The 19,907-nt window shown below is 43.9% G+C and overlaps 1 protein-coding gene across 2 annotated transcripts in view; it reads right to left on the bottom strand.

Annotated features, from left to right (window-relative positions):
- LOC129811592 (coiled-coil domain-containing protein 9B-like) overlaps positions 1-19,220 on the bottom strand; it is a 61,185-nt gene extending 41,965 nt beyond the window's left edge. The window contains exons 1-6 of one of the 2 annotated variants that reach the window (XM_055863024.1): positions 18,901-19,220; positions 9,568-9,669; positions 7,577-7,681; positions 7,240-7,395; positions 6,878-7,042; positions 3,366-3,437 (exon numbers count right to left, since the gene is read on the bottom strand). In XM_055863024.1, coding sequence (XP_055718999.1) covers positions 3,366-3,437; positions 6,878-7,042; positions 7,240-7,395; positions 7,577-7,681; positions 9,568-9,669; positions 18,901-18,912 — 612 coding nt within the window. In that variant the 5' untranslated portion in view covers positions 18,913-19,220. Of the gene's footprint in view, positions 1-3,365; positions 3,438-6,877; positions 7,043-7,239; positions 7,396-7,576; positions 7,682-9,567; positions 9,670-18,236; positions 18,866-18,900 lie in introns of those variants that run through there. The other variant, XM_055863025.1, reaches the window with a different exon arrangement.
- Between the last annotated feature and the right edge of the window lie 687 nt (positions 19,221-19,907).

Raw genomic sequence — 19,907 nt, 5'->3', positions numbered from 1 at the left:
AGATCTACCACTTTTCAGTCATGTAGGCATTGACTACTGCAGACCTACTGAGGTTAAGAGAGGACGAAGTAATGTAAAGAGGTATGGAGTAATATTCACGTCTGACCTGCTGAGCCATCCTTCTCAAAATGGCTCATTCCTTTGACACAGACTCATGCTTCAGTCCCATTCAACGGTTCATTTGTAAACTCAGCAAAAAAAATATGTCCCGTTTTCAGGACCCGGTCTTTCAAAGACAATTAGTAAAAATCCAAATAACTTCACAGATCTTCATTGTAAAGGGTTTAAACACTGTTTCCCATGCTTGTTCAATGACCCATAAACAATTAATGAACATGCACCTGTGGAATGGTCGTTAAGACACTAACAGCTTTCAGACGGTAGGCAATTAAGGTCACAGTTATGAAAACCTAGGACACTAAAGAGGCCTTTCTACTGACTCTGAAAAACACAAAAAGAAAGATGACCAGAGTCCCTGCTCATCTGCGTGAACGTGCCTTAGGCATGCTGCAAGGGGGCATGAGGACAGCAGATGTGGCCAGGGAAATAAATTGCAATGTCTGTACTGTGAAACCCCTAAGACAGCGCTATAGGGAGACAGGAGAGACAGCTGATCGTCCTCGCTGTGGCAGACCACGTGTAACAACACCTGCACAGGATCGGTACATCCAAACATCACACCTGCAGGACAGGTACAGGATGGCAACAACAACTGCCCGAGTTACATCAGGAACGCACAATCCTTCCATCGGTGCTCAGACTGTCCGCAATAGGCTGAGAGAGGCTGGACTGTAGTAAGGCAGGTCCTCACCAGACATCACCGGCAACAACGTCGCCAATGGGCACAAACCCACCGTCGCTGGACCAGTCAGGACTGACAAAAAGTGCTCTTCACTGACGAGTCGCGGTTTTGTCTCACCAGGGGTGATGGTCGGATTCGCGTTTATCATCGAAGGAATGAGCGTTACACCGAGGCCTGAACTCTGGAGCGGGATTGATTTGGAGGTGGAGGATCCGTCATGGTCTTGGGAGGTGTGTCACAGCATCATCGGACTGAGCTTGTCGTCATTGCAGGCACTCTCAATGCTGTGCATTACAGGGAAGACATCCTCCTGCCTCATGTGGTACCCTTCCTGCAGGCTCATCCTGACATGACCCTCCAGCATGACAATGCCACCAGCCATACTGCTCATTCTGTGAGTGATTTCCTGCAAGACAGGAATGTTAGTGTTCTGCCATGGCCAGCGAACAGCCCGGATCTCAATCCCATTGAGCACGTCTGGGACTTGTTAGATCGGCGGGTGAGGGCTAGGGCCATTCCCCCCAGAAATGTCTGGGAACTTGCAGGTGCCTTGGTGGAAGAGTGGGGTAACATCTCACAGCAAGAACTGGCAAATCTGGTGCAGTCCATGAGAAGGAGATGCACTGCAGTATTTAATAATGCAACTGGGGGCCTCCCGGGTGGCGCAGTAGTCTAGGGCACTGCATCGCAGTGCTAACTGCGCCACCAGAGTCTCTGGGTTCGCGCCCAGGCTCTGTCGCAGCCGGCCGCGACCGGGAGGTCCGTGGGGCGACGCACAATTGGCATAGCGTCGTCCGGGGTAGGGAGGGTTTGGCCGGTAGGGATATCCTTGTCTCATCGCGCTCCAGCGACTCCTGTGGCGGGCCGGGCGCAGTGCGCGCCAGCCAAGGGGGCCAGGTACACGGTGTTTCCTCCGACACATTGGTGCGGCTGGCTTCCGGGTTGGAGGCGCGCTGTGTTAAGAAGCAGTACGGCTGGTTGGGTTGTGCTTCGGAGGACGCATGGCTTTCGACCTTCGTCTCTCCCGAGCCCGTACGGGAGTTGTAGCAATGAGACAAGGTAGTAATTACTAGCGATTGGATACCACGAAAATTGGGGAGAAAATGGGATAAAATTTATTTAAAAAAAATAAAAAATAAAAATAAGAATAAATAAATAAATAAAAATACATTTAAAAAAATGCAACTGGTGGTCACACCTTATACTGACTGTTACTTTTGTTTTGCCCCCCCCCCCCCCCCCCCCTTTGTTCAGGGACACATTATTCCATTTCTGTTAGTCACATGTCTGTGGAACTTGTTCAGTTTATGTCTCAGTTGTTGAATCTTGTTATATTCATACAAATATTTACACATGTTAATTTTGCTGAGAACAAGTTGACAGTAAGAGGACGTTCCTTTTTTTGCTGAGTTTAGGAGAGGACAATGGAATACATTTTGTCAGCTTTAACCGTGAGCTAAGAGAAGCTCTGAAGGATCTAAACCAAGACAAATTTCAAAAGGCCCTGTTGCAGGACGGTATAAAGTGGAGATTCAACACTCCTCATAGTGCTCACCATGCCGGTGTGTGGGAACAGCTCATCCAGCAAGTAAAGAGTGTTCTTCAACCTGTCGTGAGGCAGGTTTGATGACGAAGTGAGATGGAGATGGAGGCTGTGAGATGGAGGCTATTCAATCAATCAATCAATCAAGTTTATTTTATATAGCCCTTCGTACATCAGCTAATATCTCGAAGTGCTGTACAGAGACCCAGCCTAAAACCCCAAACAGCTAGAATGCAGGTGTAGAAACGACTGCCTAATAACTTCAGTCTCGAATGACCCAAGTGTCTTGGATTCCCTAACACCAAATCACATCATTCAACTCAAAGGATAACCATTGTTGCCACCAGGTCTGTTCAAGAAGGACGACTTGTATGCTCGAAGGAGATGGAAACAAGCCCAGTACCTTGCAGAACTTTTCTGGAGAAGATGGACATGTGAGTATCTGTCAATGATGCAGGATCGTCCGAAGTGGAACAGCACAAAGCTGAGTTTCACCACCGGAGACTTTGTGCACATTGTGGATGCTACAGCTCCACGTAACTCATGGGGCGAATCATTGACACTATGGCAGACTCCAGAGGTCTGGTACGCAGTGTGTGTTTTAAAGACCAACACCAGTGAGCTGAAGAGGCTCATCAGCAAGCTCGGTTTGCAGTAATGGACTAGTAATAAGGCAGTAATAACCTGATGACGATGTAAGTCAGTCTGCATGTAACACCGTTTGAAGCGGACGTGCCTCTGAGCTGCCGCCTCTGGGTTTCAACACGCAACTCCTGAGTTACTCAACACCTACGCTGACATGTGCACACTGATTTGACATGGATTATCCTATGATGAACAATGCACACACTCTTCAAAAGAAGATTAAGTATGCACAATTGTACAATTAAACAAAATGTGAAAGAATGCATAATGAAACGTTGGTAATATGGTACTTAGGTTACATTTATATTCATGGTAATTGATTGGCTTAGGACAGTAAGCAATTAAGTGCCAATAAGAAGGGGTCTGGTCTCTTACCTGGTGGTAAGGCTCACACTCTGACAGCCAGTGACGCTCCTCTGTCAAACACTTCCCCTGCCCCACTTCATCCTGAAAGTGAGAGAAGAGAGAATGGAGAGAGAGAGAGAGAAACGGAGAGAGAAAGAAGTTATCAGCACCACAAAAACCATGATGATGTCTGTCAACTAAGTCCTTATACAGAAGGATCGTACTACATACACACTGCTGCCCACTGATATTGCTGTCACAAAAATGAATGTGTTCCTGTACTCAGCAGCACAATTCAGACTTTCAGAGAGCTTACACTGCCCCCAAGTGGACACATGGTATCATCATTTTTCAAAGACTATGAAATACCTATTTTACACAGAATTCACGGAATATCAACTGGGGGATAAATAAATAAAACAGACTATGTTTAACTGATCCCCTTTCAAACAGTCCCAATTGTACTAATTTCTTGCCGATATATCCATTATCTACATCCCAGGGCGAAGCACTGGGGAGAGGTGGGAGCAAGAGACTTTACTTCTTTTTTTTTACTTTGACACTTACCCAATCTTTTTTCTATGACCTTTTTCGTATATGTTTGACTATTTATATTCTTAAGGCAATATTCTTCCCAGTATCCATTAAATTCAACGTCTCTACTGCCAACCTTCTAAACGTTCCACTACTGAATAAACCCTAGACTGCTGGTGCTACTAAAAGCCATCTCCAGAACAGTGTGAGACAGAGTGAGAGAGGTACAGGGAGTTTTGGAAACAGTCAGGAAGCTTGTCCGAGGAATGATAGAAGACCTTCGGAGTCCCACCATTGAGCCTGGGGTTATGTTCCCCTGTGCGCACACACTCAAAAAGGATCCCTCTCTCTCTCTCTTACAACTCTTGTAAATCACTTTTCCTCCCCCTCTCTCACACGCTTTATTCCACTCGCTTTCTTCTCCTATCTCCATCCCTCTTTCCCCCTTCAATGGCATGCTGCCCACTCTGTCCTGTCGTTGGCGCCATAATGAGCCCATTCTGAACAAAAGGCAGCCAAATGTTAATTAGATTAAATCATGATTTTCATGACGGCGGGAATGGGGAAACAATGTGGCAGAGGAGAGCAGACTCTCTGTGGTTTAGGAGAGTAACAGAGACTGGAAACAACCTGTCTGCAAGCCTGGTTCTCTTTCTCTCTCTCCATCTCTTCCTCTCTCTATCCCAGGGCCTGTAGTGATAGTACCACCCTGAGGCTCTCCCTGTCACTCATCCTTTCCTACTGATACTCCAGTCATCATCCATTCCCAGTCTCAGTCCTACCTCCACCAACCCCCCACATCCTCCCTATTTCCCAGGGACACTCCCCTCCCTCCTGTTCTGCCACTGGGGCACAGTAACTACCCCACCCTCCACGCTGGAGAGACCGTCTGGTCTGGTCACAAACACACTGAGCTTATAGGTTCCTATTAACTTCACTGGGTCACTATGAGTGGTACAGAAGACCAGAGGAAGACTGGACCATAGTCAGCTGTGGATTAATAGGAACCATGCTGCTGCAGTAACAGTGCTGACTGTCTGAAGAGAGTGTTCTGCAGAGCAATCGCCCCCATATAGAGGCTAAACAACATTATGTAAGTGGGGTCCAAATAGAAGTGGACCTGGCAAACAGGCCTAGTTTTTCACGGCTGTCTCAAACACTGGCCATGGCTCAAACGCTGATTCAGTGTACATGGCATGACTACGAGCGTCTGACCAGATAGATATAGGCCAGAAACACAGCCAGGGAACATCCTGTACATTTGTCACGTTAACTTCACTGGACCTGGCAGTAGCAGCAGCAGCTTGTAACCACAGGGTTGTGTTCTAGATCATTCTGGAGCTTCGGTCTGTCTGTCCTGTCCCACACTACAGCTTTGTGCAGCTCTCCACTCCTCCTGCAGCACAGATCCTATCTCTGTTCACAGAGCCTGAAGGACTGGCTGGGTTTCACTTTTTAGTGCTGGAGGATCAGCTGCCGGTAGTGTGCGTCAGTGTGTTGATTGGGCCATGTGCGTGTAAGAATGTGTGTGTTCTTGTGTGTTCCAGACGACAGTCAGAGCACTAGCAGCTGTTCCAAAGACTCTGTGTGCCCAAGGGCTCTAAATCAGAAACCGTGTGGCATTTCACAGAGCAGCTGGGAGTACTGTGTGTGCGTGCGTATGTGTGCCTGCACAGCTTCTATGAAACCACCTGCATCAGGCAGTTCTTTTAAAACGTTTCCATCTGTACGTATTTATAAATGACCATATCACATCACCGAATCATAACTCATGAAGTAATAGAGAGCTAAGAGCAGCCCTAAGAGGCAGGATGTTAGGGACTTGAAATACAGTAACTCAATAAGGACCATCTTAATTGTCCTTAAATGGTAAGCTTAAACAATGGCTCTGAAAACCAAATTAAAGAAAAATCCTTGGAGGAAAACACACACACAAACCATTTATGATCTATTTTCCAAGTTATTCGCTGCAGCCATTCTCAATGGCTGGCCCAGTGTGAGTGAATATAACGAAAGCCCTGAATCAGCTGGATAAATACTTCTCCCTACAGTCTCGTGAGCATAACAGCCAGACCACTGTAGAGACAGAGGGACTAACAAACTGATTGTCTGCTGTCTGCTAAGGGCTCTCGGCTCTGTCTGAACACAGCAGCTACACCCCACCAGGACTGCTTGAGGGGCCCTGCTACAGTATAATGGCCCTCAAGATCAGAACACTGTGGAAAACAATAAACCATATACCATCAAATGTGATATTTTAATTTTTCAACAAACTGTATGTCAACTGAGCACTCTCAGCTCTGACTACAGAAGCTACTAGCTACACTTGGGGCTCCCGAGTGGCGCAGCGGTCTAAGGTACTGCATCTCAGTGCAAGAGGCATCACTAAAGTCCCTGGTTCGAATCCAGGCTGTATCACATCCAGCCATGATTGGGAGTCCCATAGGGCTGCACACAATTGGCCCAGCGTTGTCCAGATTTGGCCGGGGTAGGCCGTCATTGTAAATAAGACTGTTCTTAACTGAATTGCCAAGTTAAATAAAATAACAATTTTAAAAAACTGCAGGCCCAAATAGCTCCAGGTCAGACCAGTGTGACAGAAGAGTTCACAGTCCCGTCCCCTCCCCCCTCCCCAGTCAATCACCACCCCTGCAGCCTTCCCTCTGTCCAACAGCCTTTGTGCTTCTTTACTACAGGAGGGGAGGGGCCTGCCGACATGTCTGACAACTATGTAAAACAAGACAGCAGCGTATGAGAGGACAGACACAAGGGAGGGGAGGGGAAGGTGGCTAGACAACAAGTACAGAGCAGGGAATGATGTGGAAGCAATATAAACTAGCCAAAGTCTTGACAGTGTAAAAAAGTGCATAGCCTTTTTTACTACTGCCATATTCTCAATCTATAAAAAGCAGGCTATTATGACATAGGCCTATCGGTTTCCTCCAGGACTCTCAGTTTAGCGTCTCATGTCTCAAGCTAGGATTCGGCCCAAAGTATGCATTGATGACCTGTGGTCCTGTTTCTCTCTTTGCTGTGTGAGTCTGCTGGTGTTTTCCTCTTGCTGCTGATTCCACACGGTGCTGGTTGTCCTCTGTAGGGCTCTTCACATCCAGTGGACTGAGGGGACCTGGACCTGGCCTTCTCTCCAGCCTCTCACTCACCACCCTCTTACCCTGGGATCAAACAAACATGGATCATCAATATGAATCATTTCAATGAGGTTAGGACTTTGCCCTGACCAAGTGACCTTATCAGAAAAAAGTCCTGGCCCTAAACATAATTTGTATCATTCAATGGCATCATTTGACAACAGTTGGCCACAGAACTTTATAATTCCTGCTGTCCCTCATAGGCTCGTCATGTTGTTTACCTTTGTGTTGCCAGCCATGGTGACCAGTAGCTGCTTCCTCCTGCCCCGCCCAGAGCACAGCAGGTTCCCCTCCGCCTCCCTCTCCCCAAGCTCCTGGACCCACTTTGGGGTGGGAGAACCACCCGTGCCTGGTTTGGTCATCACAACACGGGGATCCTACTCAATAGCAAAGTGAACATGACAGTGTGAATCACAGTATCTCAGTAAAACATCTCTATTGCTGATAATATGTGTATGCATATGGTAATTGTGTTGGTAAGAATATTCATATTTCAGAACTATTCTGTATGTAAAAGCATCTCTGTGCACATCTCTGTAGGCAGACGGGGCAACTCACGCTGGTAGACTTGTTGATGGTGATGGTTAAGTCCCCTGCTTTACCCTTAGGGCTTTGCAGTACCATTCCTTCCTTCTCCGCTCTCTTCTTGTCTTCCTCTACCTCCTGCATGGAATGAAACAGAACAAGAAACACTTGACAGGACAACATCAGGAACCTGATATTATTATTAGTCGTCAACAAACCCTGTAAAAAAGGTGAGTTAAAATGCAGTATTTGTCTTAGATCTTCAGTCCATACAAGGCTAGTTGCTAGACACTTATCATTATCGAAGGTTTCCAATGTCACTTGGTTTGGGGATATGAGGATTAAACCAATCCAGAAAGACGGCAGGTCTTTTTTTTCTTTCTTTAGGGTGTAGATCAGCTTTAATATTGCATATAAATTGTAGCTTGAATCAATGTAATTGTCTGCATAATTTCCAATCCCCCATATGCATACATACATACACGTGTGTGTGTGTGTGTGTGTGTGTGTGTGTGTGTGTGTGTGTGTGTGTGTGTGTGTGTGTGTGTGTGTGTGTGTGTGTGTGTGTGTGTGTGTGTGTGTGTGTGTGTGTGTGTGTGTGTATACACACACATATATACACACACACGTACCCATTCAATGGTTTTTCTTTCTTTGTACTATTTTATATATTGTACAAAAATAGTGAAGATATCAAAACTATGAAACAACACATATGGAATCATGTAGTAACCAAAAAAGTGTTAAACAAATCAAAATATATTTGAGATTCTTCAAAGTAGCCACCATTTGCTTTGATGACAGCTTTACACACTCTTTAGCATTCTCTCAACCAGCTTCATGAGGAAGTCACATGGAATGCATTTCAATTAACAGGTGTACCTTGTTAAAAGTTCATTTGTGGAATTTCTTTCCTTAATGTGTTTGAGCCAATCAGTTGTGTGGTGACAAGGTAAGGGTGGTATACAGAAGATAGCCCTATTTGGTAAAAGACCAAGTACATATTATGGCAAGAAGAGAAATAACAGTCCATCATTACTTTAAGACATGTAGAAAATAGTAAAAATAAAGAAAAATACTTGAATGAGTAGGTGTGTCCAAACTTTTAACTGATACTGTATATGTTTTAAAATACATTTTCCTTCATTATTTTCCCCTAACCCTACTACCCCTCCCCTAATTGGAGCAAACTAATGGACAACACCACTTTGGCTTCTACTTCCAGCTTACACATACTATATACATTTTACAGACACAATGTATTTTACAATAGTTATCTTTTGTTTGTTTTTAATCCCATCCTTCAGCTACGTTCAACCCCTCCCATCTATCTCTGAACACATTTACATTTACATTACATTTTAGTCATTTAGCAGACGCTCTTATCCAGAGCGACTTACAGTAGAGTGCATACATTTTATTACATTTACATACTGAGACAAGGATATCCCTACCGGCCAAACCCTCCCTAACCCGGACGACGCTATGCCAATTGTGCGTCGCCCCACGGACACCATTGAGTTCTGATTTCTATTTGCCATATATTTTTCAACTGTGCTGTGATGTTTTCCAAAAGTTCTGAACCTTTCTATTCTCACAGTTTCCACAGATTGTAAATTAAAGATAAACATTTTTGCTAAAAGTAGTATTATATTATTTATCGATTGACTATGACTTTCAAAATCACCCAGCAGTTTAATTTGCAGAGTTAGCTCCAGGTAAATTTTGCAATACTTCAGCCATTCCTGAACCTGCGACCAAAAACAAGTTACATAATTTGGACAGTACCAGAACAAATGTTCTAATTATTCTGTCTCTTCGCAGAAAAATCTGTAGAGCTGGATGGTTGTATCCCCCATATATATAACAATATATTGGTTGCAAGAATTTTGTATAATAATTTGTCAAATTAAATAAACAATTTCAGGTCTGTCAACCCCAATCCTCTAACTTCTCCATGTTCTCAGTGCAGATTTAAAATGGTGTCTCTGTTTCAGAGTAAGAACAGTTGAACACTAACTCACCTGGTACCTCTTCATGAGTGCTTCATTCTTCCTGCGGAGCGCCTCAATCCTCTTATCCAGCTCCACATCCTTCTCTTTCTTCAACATGACGTCACTGGGGGTCTGGAGACGAGAGAGAGAATACTCAGCTCATCAGAGCCTTAATGTAGAATCTTATTTGTACCTCAATCAATCCAATTTATTTATAAAGCCCTTCTTACATCAGCTGATGTCACAAAGTGTTGTACAGAAACCAAGCCTACCTGTGAGTGGCTACAGTATCTACAATAAACAATCTAGTGCATGATGGGCATTCAGAATGATTAACTCTCAGCAAAATCCGGCCAACAATATGTAGCAAGCACTGATAAAATGATCTTCTTATAATTCTCGGCTTGACGTGATTTACGGAAGGATCCATCCATGAGTATGAAATATTATCTCCATCTTTCTACACCAATTGTGTCTGTTGCGGTCACGCACAGTAACAGCAGTAAACACACACAAACCCACAAACATACGTGTCCTCATGGATTGTTCATAATTGGGCTCAGTTACCCAGTAGGAATACCAGAGCAAAGCATAGCATCCTAAACATCCTGATGCTGTCAGTACTACAGAACAGACCAGCATGTCTCCTCATACGACAAAAGGCCTCTGACTAAAGCCTCGATGACTTCTTATGGGGCTGTAACAGGGTGTGTGTTACACCACTTTTAAAACAGAAGGCATTTCATATGTCATACCACTGTGACACTCCGTGGTTTTGACTGAACAATAGTCAAAACAGTAACCATGAAGGCCGCTAGGCCTAATAACACAAATCCAATTAACTATAAAAACTACAGCTGGTAAGTTGACAGACACACCATTTTGAAATGTATTCAGGGCACAAATCACAGGGATGGAGAATCTAATCTAAAATACAAATCTGGTTAAACTTTGGGCTTCTGATCCTGAGCATTCTCGTAGCAGTCTCTGATGTTATTAGGGTAAGTGTACCTATTAAGTCCACCAAAATCTAGGTTTAGACATTTCTAACATACACAGCCCTAATTTTCATAAGAAAAGTGGAGATAAGATGAAAGATTAATCTCTCGTGAAGTTTTATGACTTTAATTTCCCAATTTTTTTAATGTGACATCAAAATATTTGATCAAATATGTTAAAAGTACAGACTGGACTTAATGGGTACTGAATGTACCCTTTAAGCCCATGGTTGTTCCAGATAAGCCCACTCTTAAATAATCAATTGTAATTAATTTCCAAATGTTAAACACTTACAAAATGACATTTCTTATGTAAGCTTACAATTACAATAATCTCCCCTAAAATTATTAGAATAAAATGATCATCACTATTTATCATTGAATTAGCATTAATAAAAAGGGGTGTCCAATCGTATCCGCAGAGATCAATTTGAGCTCAGGCTTTTGTTCTTGACAACCAGTGTACACCGGATTCCACTAATCATAGACTTCAATCAAAACTTGATTAGTTGAATCAGGTGTCTTACTGCTTGTTTAGAACAAAAACCTGTACCGGCCCTCTGTAGATAAGACACCATCCACAAAGACCATAACACAAACAACTGTTAATGAATTATCTGAAAGCTGTTAACATTTGCTGTACTCCTATACTTGTTAATTAGTTTAACTTGCCTTCCTAAAGCCTATCTGAAGACTGTTTCAAATCTCCCGCTCTACTGTTGTATTACAAATGGTGATCCAAAAAATAGAAACACCTGGATGAATGAGGGCCAACAATATGACAACGCCCCGGCCCTAACTGCATGAGTAGTCATCCTATAGTCGTCTTCCTGTCCCTCATTTGTTTCAATTTTTGTCCACTACTTGTAGGTCTTCTATGCCTGATATCCTTCAATCCTGAACATATTCTTCTTTCTCTGCATCAATGACTACCTGTCCACTCCAAACGATGTGGAGAGAGTACAGGGGTTTTTAATTGTATTTAAAATCTTGGTGAAGGCACCATGGACAGATGCATAATATGCATAACTGTAGTTTAAGTATTTTATTCAACTTAAATAAAAAACATTTATGCTCAGGTCTATTCAATATTATGGATATCACACAAGCACAATGTGTTGCAATACAAACTGGGCATAATTGGAGCATACTGGAACAACAATGATTTATGGTAAAAAAGACACAATAGCAAAGTTTACTTAGAATATATTTGGAAACCTATGGTTTGGGGTATTAATATACACTATATATGACAATATTATGCAAAGTCAGTATTGATCATACCGAACAATATTTATTTATTTCCATTTATATTCTGTATAGAGGGTTCTTTCTGTGCTACTTTCCCATTGAAGCCCACACGAGATAAATGTCAAATTTACAAAAGGCAACAATGTTTAACAATTCCAAGTTAATTTCACAGTGAAATAAGACAAAATGTATAAAAAGAAATGTTAGCAGTCAGTGCTTAAGATCTATTATATTGTTGTGGTTCCCCAAGTTATGTTGCTACTGTATTGACTGTGACGTGGCACGACCGCGAGCATGAAAATCCCATACTTTCAACTGGCAAGAAATAGTAATTAATGCCCATGTAATATGCTATCATGTGCATATACAACACATTTTACATAATTTTACATTAAGTATGATCACTTATCAGAAAAATATCTGAAAAATGTGTTTAGCCGAGAGACGCCTCCACACAAGTTTTTTTGCAGCTTTGAAATTGGCCACTAGTAGGAATTTACACAACTGTCAATAACTTAATAAAACATCCGATTGGCTTTGAATAAAAACGGTTATGATACAACCACATGAACTGGTTGAAACATTAAATAGCAAAAGAAAAGTTTGGACACACCTACTCATTCAAGGGTTCTTCTTTATTTTTACTATTTCTACATTGTACAATAATAGTGAAGACATCAAAACTATGAAATAACACATATGGAATCATGTAGTTAACAAAAAAGTGTTGAACAAATCCAAACATTTTTTTGATTTTAGATTCTTCAAAGTAGCCACCATTTGCTTTAATGACAGCTTTGTACAATCTTGGCATTCTCTAAACCAACTTCACCTGGAATGCTTTTCCAACAGTCTTGAATGAGTTCCAACATATGCTGAGCACTTGTTGGCTGCTTCTCCTTCCCTCTGCGGTCCAACTCATCCCAAACCATTCAATTGGGTTGAGATCGGGTGATTGTGGAGGCCAGGTCAACTCCATCACTCTCCTTCTTGGTCAAATAGCCCTTACACAGCCTGGAGGTGTGTTGGATCATTGTCCTGTTGAAAAACAAATGATAGTCCCACTAAGCGCGAACCAGATGGGATGGCGTATCGCTGCAGAATGCTGTGGTAGCCATGCTGGTTAAGTATGCCTTGAATTCTAAATAAATCACTGACAGTGGACTGGGATATGTTCCGGATAGGCTCTGACAATAACATTGATGTATATGCTGACTCGGTGAGCGAGTTTATTAGCGAGTGCATCGGAGATGTCGTACCCACTGTGACTATTAAAACCTTTTCTAACCAGAAACCGTGGATTGCTGGCAGCATTCGCACAAAACTGAAAGCGCGAACCACCACTTTTAATCATGGCAAGGCAACTGGAAACATGACCGAATACAAGGCAATTAAACAAGCTAAGCGTCAGTATAGAGAAAAAGTAGAGACGCAAATCAACGGCTCAAACACGAGACATATGTGGCAGGGTCTACAGTCAATCATGGATTACAAAAAGAAAACCAGCCCCGTTGCAGACATCGACATCTTGCTCCCAAACAAATGTAACATCTTCTTTGCGCGCTTTGAGGACAATACAGTGCCACTGACACGGCCCGCTACCAAAGCCTGTGGCCTCTCCTTCTCCATTGCCAATGTGAGTAAAACATTTAAACGTGTTAACCCTCACAAGGCTGCCGACCCAGACGGCATCCCTAGCCGCGTCCTCAGAGCATGCGCAGACCAGCTGGCTGGTGTGTTTACGGACATATTCAATCAATCTCTATCCCAGTCTGTTGTCCCCACATGCTTCAAGATGGCCACCATTGTTCCTGTTCCCAAGATAGCTAAGGTAACTGAACTAAATGACTATCGCCCCGTGGCACTCACTTCTGTTATCATGAAGTGCTTTGAGAGACTAGTCAAGGATCATATCACCTCCACCCTACCTGATACCCTAGACCCACTCCATTTTGCTTACCGCCCCAATAGGTCCACTGACGATGCAGTCGCCATCACACTGCACACTGCCCTATCCCATCTGGACAAGAGGAATATTTATGTAAGAATGCAGTTCATTGACTACACCTCAGCATTTAACACCATAGTACCCTCCAAACTCGTCACTAAGCTTGAGACCCAGGGTCTTGACCCTGCCTTGTGCAACTGGGTCCTGGACTTTCTGATGGGCCGCCCCCAGGTATTGAAGGTAGGAAACAACATCTCCACTCCCGCTGATCGTCAACACCGGGGCCCCACAAGGGTGTGTTCTCAGCCCTCTCCTCTCTGTCCACCCATGACTGCATGGCCATGCACGTCTCCAACTCAATCATCAAGTTTGCAGACGACACTATAGTGGTAGGCCTGATTACCAACAATGACGAGACGGCCTACAGGGAGGAGGTGAGGGCCCCCGGAGTGTGGTGTCAGGAAAATAACCTCTCACTCAACGTCAACAAAACAAAGGAGATGATGGTGGACTTCAGGAAACAGCAGAGGGAGTACCCCCCCAGCCCCAACGGGACAGTAGTGGAGAAGGTGGAAAGTTTTAAGTTCCTCGGTGTACACATCACGGACAAACTGAAATGGTCCACCCACACAGACAGCGTGATGAAGGCGCAACAGCACCTCTTCAACCTCAAGCGGCTAAAGAAATGTGGCTTGTCAACTAAAACATTCAAACTTGTACAGATGCACAATCGAGAGCATCCTGTCGGGCTGTGTCACTGCCTGGTACGGCAACTGCACCGCCCTCAACCGCAAGGCTCTCCAGAAGGTAGTGCCTTCTGCACAACGCATCACCGGGGGCAAACTACCTGCCCTCCAGGACACCAACAGCACCCGATGTCACATGAAGGTCAAAAAGATCATCAAGGACAACAACCACCCGAGCCCCTGCCTGTTCATCCCGCTATCATCCAGAAGACGAGGTCAGTACAGGTGCATCAGAGCTGTGACCGAGAGACTGAAAAACAGCTTCTATCTCAAGGCCATCAGACTATTAAACAGCCATCCCTAACATAGAGAGGCTGCTGCCTACATAGACTCAAATCTCTGGACACTTAAATAAATGAAAATAAAGGTATCACTAGTCACTTTAAATAACGCCACTTTAATAATGTTTACTTAATACTACATTACTCATCTCATATGTATACACTGTATTCTAAACTATCTACTGCAACTTGCCTATGCCGCACAGCCATCGCTCATCCATATATTTATATGTACATAGTCTTATTCATCCCTTTACATTTGTGTGTATAAGGTAATTGTGAATTTGATAGCACAAGCATTTCACTACACTTACATTAACATCTGCTAACCATGTGTATGTGACCAATAAAATTGGATTTGACCAGCAGAGCACCATCACACCTCCTCCTCAATGCTTCACGGTGTGAACCACACAGCCAGAGATCATTCGTTCATTCGTTCGTTCTGTGTCTCACAAAGTGTCACGTTCATCGTAGTGATGAGACCAAGGCGCAGCGTGATATGTATGCATTCTTTTTAATCAAACGAAGAAACACTAAACAAACAAAGAAAGAAAGAAAGAAAGAAAGAAAGAAAGAAAGAAAGAACCAAAACGACCGTGAAGCTATAATATATGAGTGCTAACATGCAACTACACATAGACAATAACCCTCAAACCAAACTGGAAAATGGCAACCTAAATAGGATCCCCAATCAGAGACAACGATAAACAGCTGCCTCTGATTGGGAACCAATTCAGGCCACCACAGACCTACATATGCCTAGACTACACACACACCTAGACATACAAAACCCCTAGACAATACAAAACAATCATACCCACCCAATACAGAAAACATAGAATACTAAGGTGAGGGCGTGACACAAAGGCATGGCGGTTGGAACCAAAAATCTTACATTTGGACTCATCAGCCTAAGGACAGATCTCCACCGGTCTAATGTCCATTGCTTGTGTTTCTTGGCCCAAGCAAGTCTCTTCTTATTATTGGTGTACTTTAGTAGTGGTTTCTTTCCAGCAATTCAACCTTGACGGCCTGATTCACGCAGTCTTCTCTGAACAGTTGATGTTGAGTTATGTCTGTTACTTGAACTCTGTGAAGCATTTATTTGGGCTGCAATTTCTGAGGCTGGTAACTCATATGAACTTATTCTCTGCAGCAGAGGTAACTCTGGGTCTTCCTTTCCTGTGGCACTCCTCATGAGAGCCAGTTTCGTCATAGTGCTTAATGGTTTTTGCGACTGTACTTGTAGAAACTTTCCAAATTCTTGCCATTTTCCGCATTGACTGACCTTCATGTCTTAAAATAATGATGGACTGTCATTTCTCAGTTCTTATTTAAGCTGTTCTTGACATAATATGGTCCTTTACCAAATAGGGCTATCTTCTGTATACCACCTCTACCTTGTCACAACAACTGATTGTCTCAAATGCATTAATTAAGGAAAGAAATTCCACAAATTAACTTTTAACAAGGCACTGTTAATTGAGGCTCCCGAGTAGCACAGTGGTCTAAGGCACTGCAAGAGGTGTCACTGCAATCCCTGGTTTGAAGCCAGGGTGCATCACATCTGACTGTGATTGGGTGTCCCATAGGGCGGTGCACAATTGGCCCAGTGTCGTCCGGGTTTGGCCTGGGTAGGCCGTCATTGTAAATAAGAATTTGCTCTTAAATGACTTGCCTAGTTAAATAAACATTTAAATGCATTCCAGGTGACTACCTCTTGAAGCTGGTTGAGCGAATACCAAGAGTGTTCAAGGCAAAGTGTGGCTACTTTGAATAATCTAAAATATACTTTGATTTGTTTGACACTTTTTTGGTTACTACATGATTCCATATGTGTTAGTTCATAGTTTTGATGTCTTCACTATTATTCTACAATGTAGAAAATAGTAAAAAAATAAAGAAAAGCCTAGGAATGAGTAGGTGTGTCCAAACTTTTGACTGGTACTGTATGTGATACTATGGAAAGAGAAGTAGCCTACCATCACTACGTTCAATCAAAAATCTTATTTGGGAGCTGCAAACAAGTGCTTACAGCTAACTGTACAAGCAGCAGGTTTTGAGCTCAACTTATGATTATTTGATCTGCTAATTAAATGCTGGTGTTGGTATGAAATTGCATTATTGTGATCCTTGTGGGTCCTTTTAGATGTCACTCCAGCAGTGTCTGTGCTGACACTTGTGTATGACGAGTAAAACTCAAGCGGAGAACATTTTAAAAAGGCACTTGGAAGCCCTGAGCAGAGCTAATGACGTAGCTCTGAATAACACTTGTTTCCTCTCCAGGCTAAGTGAACGCCCACACCACACAAACTGTAGTGTCCGTTCTGAACAAATAACAGCCACACACCGTGCTCAGAGAAAAGTGACCAGATTGTATTGGCACAGCAGAAACACCACTCTGGGATACAATTCCCAAAGTTCACTCGATCCTTCATATAAGGCTAGCATTCATGAGGCGAGTAAACCTTGAGCTCCTACAATACACACACAAATGCACATGCACACACACCAACAAGAGCCAGGAGGGCAATAAAGTGGATATTCAAAGCCAATTATGTCATTGTCCTCCCCCTGTCATCCTTGTAATGGGTTTATCATGAAGAGTATGAAAGGTCAAAATATACAGCAAATAACACTAATGGTGACAGTCTAAACAAAAAAACAAACAAGTGGCCATAACAAAGCTAGACCCAGGCCTTCTCAAATCTAGTTATACAATGACTTGACATCAGAGAGGCAGTGTGACAACAATCTTAACCAGGGAGGAAACCATAACAAACATATCCCTTTCAACCCCATGTTGTACAATTCCCCCATATAAAGGGACTACCGTGAGGTCTGCAGCACAGACCTAGCAGACAGCTCGACTGCCACAGACAGAGAGCCAGGAGGTGGCACTCACTGTAAAGCTGCCTGCCTGCCAGTCACCCACCGCCGCCAAAGTGACGACAAAAGATGATCCTGGCTGCTCCATGTGACACTCCACTTTGCAGAACAATGACTCCCAGCGTAGCCTACACCACACAGCACTCTGACTCTGCACGGGATCCTTCCAAGCCGTTCCACTGCCACTGCACTGGCCACAAAGAGTGGCTGCCACACTCCTGGCGCAGATGGTAGGAGATTTTGGAAGAGGGGCGTTGGTCAAATATCTTGTTTTAAAATTAACTGAAGAAAATAATATATTATTTGAAGCTCCATGTTAATAAGACCAACATTCACATTCCTCAAAAACCTTAACATGCAGTTGGAAAATTCATCACATTCATTCATCACATTCATCAGCCATGCTATTTTTTTTAAATGGACAGACTGAAAAGATTGAAGTATGTTTCCAGTGCAGCGTAGCCAATGGCAATGATTCACAGACAGCCCAAACTGAACATTAGCAAATTGCTTTAACAGGACGAGATAGCATCAAATTCAATCTAAAGCCTGTGAAAACAGTGAGATAGAGGTTGGGACTCACAGAGAGGCAGGGCGGGAAGTGCCGAGCTGCTTTAGAGTTCTGGTTGTCAGGGTATCCAAACAAAACAGGCCATGATGACACCAGGAATAGGACAGAAAGGGAAAGGAACACCACCAGCACTCATGCAGGCGAATGGCGGCTCACAAGAACAGCCAGCTACAGTATCACAGTGAGGGAGAGACACCACATGTGGAAAACGCTGTGAGGGGGATGTGGATGTACCCGTCTGGGTTTGGGGTACCTCCTTTCTCTCTCCGAGCCCCTGTCACTGTGATCGCCTGTGAAGGAGGCAGGTCCTTAGCCCACGGTATCTGGCTGAGCCCCACACACGTAAACACCCACATAGGCTGTGAGACTGCCAGTTTATGACACCCATGCCCAGGCAGGGAGGCCTGCAGAACCGAGGTCGGCAGAGCCTCTCTCTCTCTAGTCCCTTCCCACACAGCATCCCCAGCACCTACTGGTAGGCCAGGAAGGGGAATAGAGACAGGATGTCTTACTGAAGCACTGCATTTAGTTACAACTATAACCTCCAGCTGGAGACAGGAGGAAGGGGGGAGCAGAGATACTAGCCTGTAGCAGGAGACAACGAGAGAGGCAGGGAGAGAAAGAGCTAGAGAGAGTGCAAGAGAAAGATTGTGAGAGGGAGCGAGAAGGCACTCACAAGTCTCTCCATGTCAGCGTTGAAACCTGGGCTGGGTCCAAACGCGAGGCAACAGCCGAGGTGGCGGAGAGGGCTGCTTGTAGTCCACGATCATGCCTTGATTACAATGAGCCAAGTTGGGCTGACAGCCAAGATGTCTAACAAATGCACAGAGCGCCCCTGTTAATGGATTTACAGCCCCCGTCCGTTGGCTTGCTCTCACACTCTCTCACTCTCTGTCCCTCCCACACACATGCTCTTGCTCTCTCCCTCTCTCTGGAGCACTTGCTCTCAGTTAAAATTACCTCTCACACCCCTTTCCCTGCCTGTCCCCTCCTCCTTCTGTCCTCTGCTCAGAACACACTGGTTAAATACTGTCCCCCTACCAATACACTCACTCCTACCCACCTCTCTGAATTTAAAGGGAAACGGGAGATTATTTTTAGTAAGCAAATCTTTGGTCTTTCTAAGAGTGATACAGTCCCTCAATACTAATAACAGCAGTCCAGTAAGTACCATTCAGCGTTCTATTTGCAGCCACTGTCATAATGTTATTCCAAACATGTACTAGCCCATAATGAGATGGATGTATTTGGTCGTTAGAACAATCCCCCTACCATCTCTTTAACAGCTGGTTTGCCTGTGAGTGTGAGTGCCCAGGCAGGGTATCGGTTGGGGTGGGGGGTTGACTGCAGGATTTCCCACGACTCCTCCTGAAGGGTATGCTCCAGGCAGACAAATGCCAGACTGCTCAAGGAAGCGGCAGGGAAATCAAAACACTATGACTTGCACTCAGTTGCTTAGTTTTCCCAGAGTGCTTCAGACAGACAGCTTCTTTGATAGAGTATTAAGTTACCATCCCAGCACACTATTCTGGGTTAAATAACACTTAGGCCCACATAGCAAACATTGCTAGAGGATTACACATATCAAATGCTCTCAACAGTGGTATTTTACAAATACTTTAAGATTATTATTTTAGAAAAACAGCAATATGTAATTTGTGGTTCCCAAACTTTTTATAGTCC

This window comes from Salvelinus fontinalis, chromosome 15 (genome assembly GCF_029448725.1).
Source record: "Salvelinus fontinalis isolate EN_2023a chromosome 15, ASM2944872v1, whole genome shotgun sequence".
Classification (NCBI taxonomy): domain Eukaryota; kingdom Metazoa; phylum Chordata; class Actinopteri; order Salmoniformes; family Salmonidae; genus Salvelinus; species Salvelinus fontinalis.
The sequence above is the reverse complement of the archived record's forward strand: the minus strand, read 5'-3'. Positions and strand labels throughout refer to the sequence as shown.